General features: G+C 35.4%; 1 protein-coding gene across 1 annotated transcript in view; it reads right to left on the bottom strand.

Annotated features, from left to right (window-relative positions):
- nos1apa (nitric oxide synthase 1 (neuronal) adaptor protein a) overlaps positions 1–4,002 on the bottom strand; it is a 135,972-nt gene that overhangs the window by 38,614 nt on the left and 93,356 nt on the right. The window contains exon 5 of the mRNA XM_016543782.1: positions 606–714. Within this exon, the coding sequence (XP_016399268.1) occupies positions 606–714 (109 nt within the window). The remainder of the gene's footprint in view (positions 1–605; positions 715–4,002) is intronic.

The raw sequence follows: 4,002 nt of genomic DNA, 5'->3' as shown, positions 1-4,002 counted from the left end.
AAAACCAAAAAAAAAATAAAATCAACTTTAACTGAAAAAAAAAAAAAAAAAACGTATTTTCCCTCTGAAAAATCGTATTTTGATTCTTGTGACATTGTAGATTAATTGCCCATATTAAAAATAAATATTTAAACCAGTTAAGCAGAGTAAAACCAGATTCAGATGTCAAATCCTTCTCAGAGATGGTGGGCGTCTTTAAACAGTTATTTAGCTTTCAAATTTGCCTCATTCAAATCCAGTGCAGAAGCTTGAAAGAGATCAGAATTCGACAGCTTTATGAACTAAAAGCATGCCCTGTCAGTATATCATTTACATGCGCCACTGCTGAATCATTGTACTGCTCTGCATGCTAGACTGACTGAGAAGAAAAATACAGCCATTCTGAAAAGTGCACTTTAGTTTCATGGCCAAGGGCTGCTGTTCCCTTTTTTTCTGATGGGTTTTTTCTATATGCCCTGAAGTTAAATGAAAGAAGAGTGCTGAAGAGGGAAGGAACTGTCAGTAGACTTCATTCGCTTGGAGCTTTAATGACAGGATTCCATTGTCCAATGAAAACCATCAGTACTCAATGTCCTGACTAGAAGACACGCTCAAGAGATGCCTACCTTTTTCTTTGATTTGAAGACGTTACATCGAAACACATTGCTCTGTCCATCTCTCACTATATAACTGAAGATCTTCAGATCTTGAGAGTCGTGTGATACGTAGAATATCCTGTAAAAAAAAAAAAAAAAAAAGATTTATAATCTAACGTGTGCAGTACTGTCAAGGACAGTAGATTCCATTGGAGTGAAAAAGAGAAAAACGCCTTTATTCCTGCATTTGCTTCCTTTTTCTTGCAATATTTTGGTCCAAACCACCACTGTGTACCCTTTTATCAGGAATCCATTAATGTTGTGTGGAAAGGACATTTAGAAATGACCTTTGGCTGTGTGTTTTTGTTGGGCATCTAAACAAAAATGGTGCTTGAATTGTAGCAAAAAAAGCAGCAACAACATGTGTCAATGAAGCACATTCAGTTCTTGTGACACTGTGTGAGTGCATTTACCCCAATGCAAACAGGACATGTAGCAAGGAACAAGTAGCAATGCAGATCAGAGAGTAAAACACTACATAAACCAAAAGATAAATAATTGACACCATGCAAATCCAGATCAATTTCCTCCACGAGAGTAGAGGATTTTTTTCAGAGCTTGATAAAATGACAAAGCAGCTGTCACAAAGCACTGAGGAAAACCCTGAGCAGAAAAATCTGAAAGTCTCATCGCAGATGAATAAAACGCATCAATGTCAAATGCAACTTCTTTCACGCACATCCACAGAGAACCTCACATGTAAAACTGCCAAAGAAATGATAGACAAATAGCTAGATTACAAGACAACATGACACATTCACTAAGAAGCAGCAAGCTGGTTTGGTGAGTGCCGGCTTGGTTGGGGGTATTTTGTATTTTGCCATTCACTAAACCTTGACAGACAAAGACAAAATAAATAAAGAAATAAAAATCTTAGATTATTTCAGTGGGTTTGTCAGAAAGTGAATAACTGGCAGCAGGAAGCAGAAATGCCTAAATCGACATTGAAATCGTCACACTATGGATATGAAAGAAACATAATAGTCCCCAGAGACTCTTCATTCTCTCTGATTACAAAGAATAATTTATGGAGTCATAACTATCAAGCAATTAGAACTGGGAATGTGACTTATATGAAGCTGCAAAATCATCACACAGATTGGAAGGTCATGTGGTGTGTGTCATACAATATCTGTAAAGCAGCTAGACAAATGTTGCATATGAAAACAGTGTGCATCCTTCTGTAAATACACTGCAGTTCCTAACAGACACCATTTTATAAATACACTGTAAAATGTAATAAGTTGACTTTACTTAGAAAGTTTTTACCCTAGAAAGTGAGGAAAAGTAAAGTATCATGTTAATTTTAGTTGGCATAACTTAAAACAGTTTGTACAGAAAACTTGTTAACAAAGTATACTTAAGTACTGTTGACTTAAAATAATTAGTTGTGTTAACTTCTTATTAGTGTTCACATTACTAGGAAAATGTTAGGAAACCGATTGCCTTAAAAAAAAACGAAGTAAAGTGAAACAGGAATAGTATGTTGTACTGACAAATGCTTAGTTAGTATAGTTCACGTAACTAAAAAAGAACTGTAGGGAGTAGCCTACTTGATAATTTACTTTAGGTTTACTCTTGACTTAGTATAGCTACTCAGAATTACTAACTCCCAGAGTGCATTGTAGCATGAATAAATTATGCTTTGTTTAAAGGGGTCCTATTATGCTTTTACACTTTTTCAACTTTAGTTAGTCTGTAATGTTGCTGTTTGAGCATAAAAAAGATCTGCGACGTTACAAAGCTCAAAGTCCAATTCAAAAGGAGATATTTTATTTAACAGAAATCACTTTTCAAAAACTACAACAAATGACTCGTTTTGGACTACAATGCATATTTTCCGGGATTTGTGATATTACAAATATCGACGAATGGGATGAGACCTGGTTGAACGGCACTAGAGAAGGCAACGGTAAGGCAATGATAGTGTTATCAAATTTAATTGTTACCATTGTTGTGTTTGGTGTGCTGAATGTTGAAGTCTGTGTGTGACTGTGTAGACCATGTGAGTATGGTCGATTGCAAGATATTGCCACAAATATTAAAGGATCAACCCAAATAAAAGCTTCACAAGGTGTTTATGAAAAACAATAAATTTGTAAAAGATCGTTAATCAACAGCTAATGATTTAATTAGAAGTTAGGTCACCTTCTAAAAGCCTATTTATTACTTCCCTTCCTTTGAAACCAAATAACTGTGATTTCATGTTGCATTGCTACATCAATAGGAAGATAATTATAATAATATAAATGAAGTTCCAAGTGCCCAACCAAAGGGAGCACTAATCACTATAATGGTGAGTTCAAACAAACATTTTTTTTTAAGAAAATCAACATTAATTTATTAAGTCAGCTTATGTGATGTTCTCTCAAATTTTTCAGTTGTATTGACAATTCAACATTCAAGATGACTTTGGGAAACAAGTGAATGCAACTAGAGAAAGAGAACTGCAGAAGTGGAGGAAATGAGTGAGAAGTTAAGAATTGCCCCACCTCAAAAACTCTTTTCTTCTTCTTCTGTTGATTTGTTGCACATTAGCAACATATTAGTGCACTGCTGTCTCTCACTGGTGTATTAATGTCATTGTGGTTCCTTTGTGGCTACTTGAATATTTTAAGTAAGCATCACTCAAAGCAGTAAGTAAATTGTTTTATTTACCTTGAAATCAGCTGTAACTTAATAAAACCTAATAAGTATAACAACTAAGTAAAGATAACTAATTATATCTAAGTAAGGAAACTATTGGATTTTACAATGTACCTTGTCCTGTGTGGTAATTTGAAACATTTTAAATGGATCATAAATTATGAATTTTACTTTAATTAGCATAGTACCTTTAATCAACAAAACAATAAATGGAACACAACAAAAATCAAACAAAAACTGCTCATCAGGCTGAAATGTACACAACCATCACATTTCAAACAGCTCAACTGAATAGAAAAGATGCGTTTCAAAAACTTGACGCTGCATCAAAATAGGCTTGCCGCGATAGGCGGTGCTGACGGTGATACCGTTGTTAAGCCGCAACACCGGTTAGGTCACTTGCCCACCGCGGCACCGACCCCCACCGTCGTTTTGATTTTTTTTATAGTAATAAAAATCATTTAGTTCAGTAAAAGAACAGACACTACAATTAAAAACTGAACACGGCTGCTCAATGCAGCATGCCGAACGACAGTCGCATCACAGATCAGATTTCATTTATCCAGTGAGGAGAGTGAGTCGAGCTGACTGACAAGAAGAGTGAGGTGAGACAGACAAGACAATCGCGGATGATTTAGTTTCGAAACGAGATGCAAAAGCGCCTGTTTGGCAATATTTTGGACTTTGAAAAGCCTGTTGACTTTTGCCGTTTATCTAAGGT

This window comes from Sinocyclocheilus rhinocerous, unplaced genomic scaffold (genome assembly GCF_001515625.1).
Source record: "Sinocyclocheilus rhinocerous isolate Xijiao unplaced genomic scaffold, SAMN03320098_v1.1 scaffold1150, whole genome shotgun sequence".
In the NCBI taxonomy this organism is placed as follows: Eukaryota; Metazoa; Chordata; class Actinopteri; order Cypriniformes; family Cyprinidae; genus Sinocyclocheilus; species Sinocyclocheilus rhinocerous.
The sequence above is the reverse complement of the archived record's forward strand: the minus strand, read 5'-3'. Positions and strand labels throughout refer to the sequence as shown.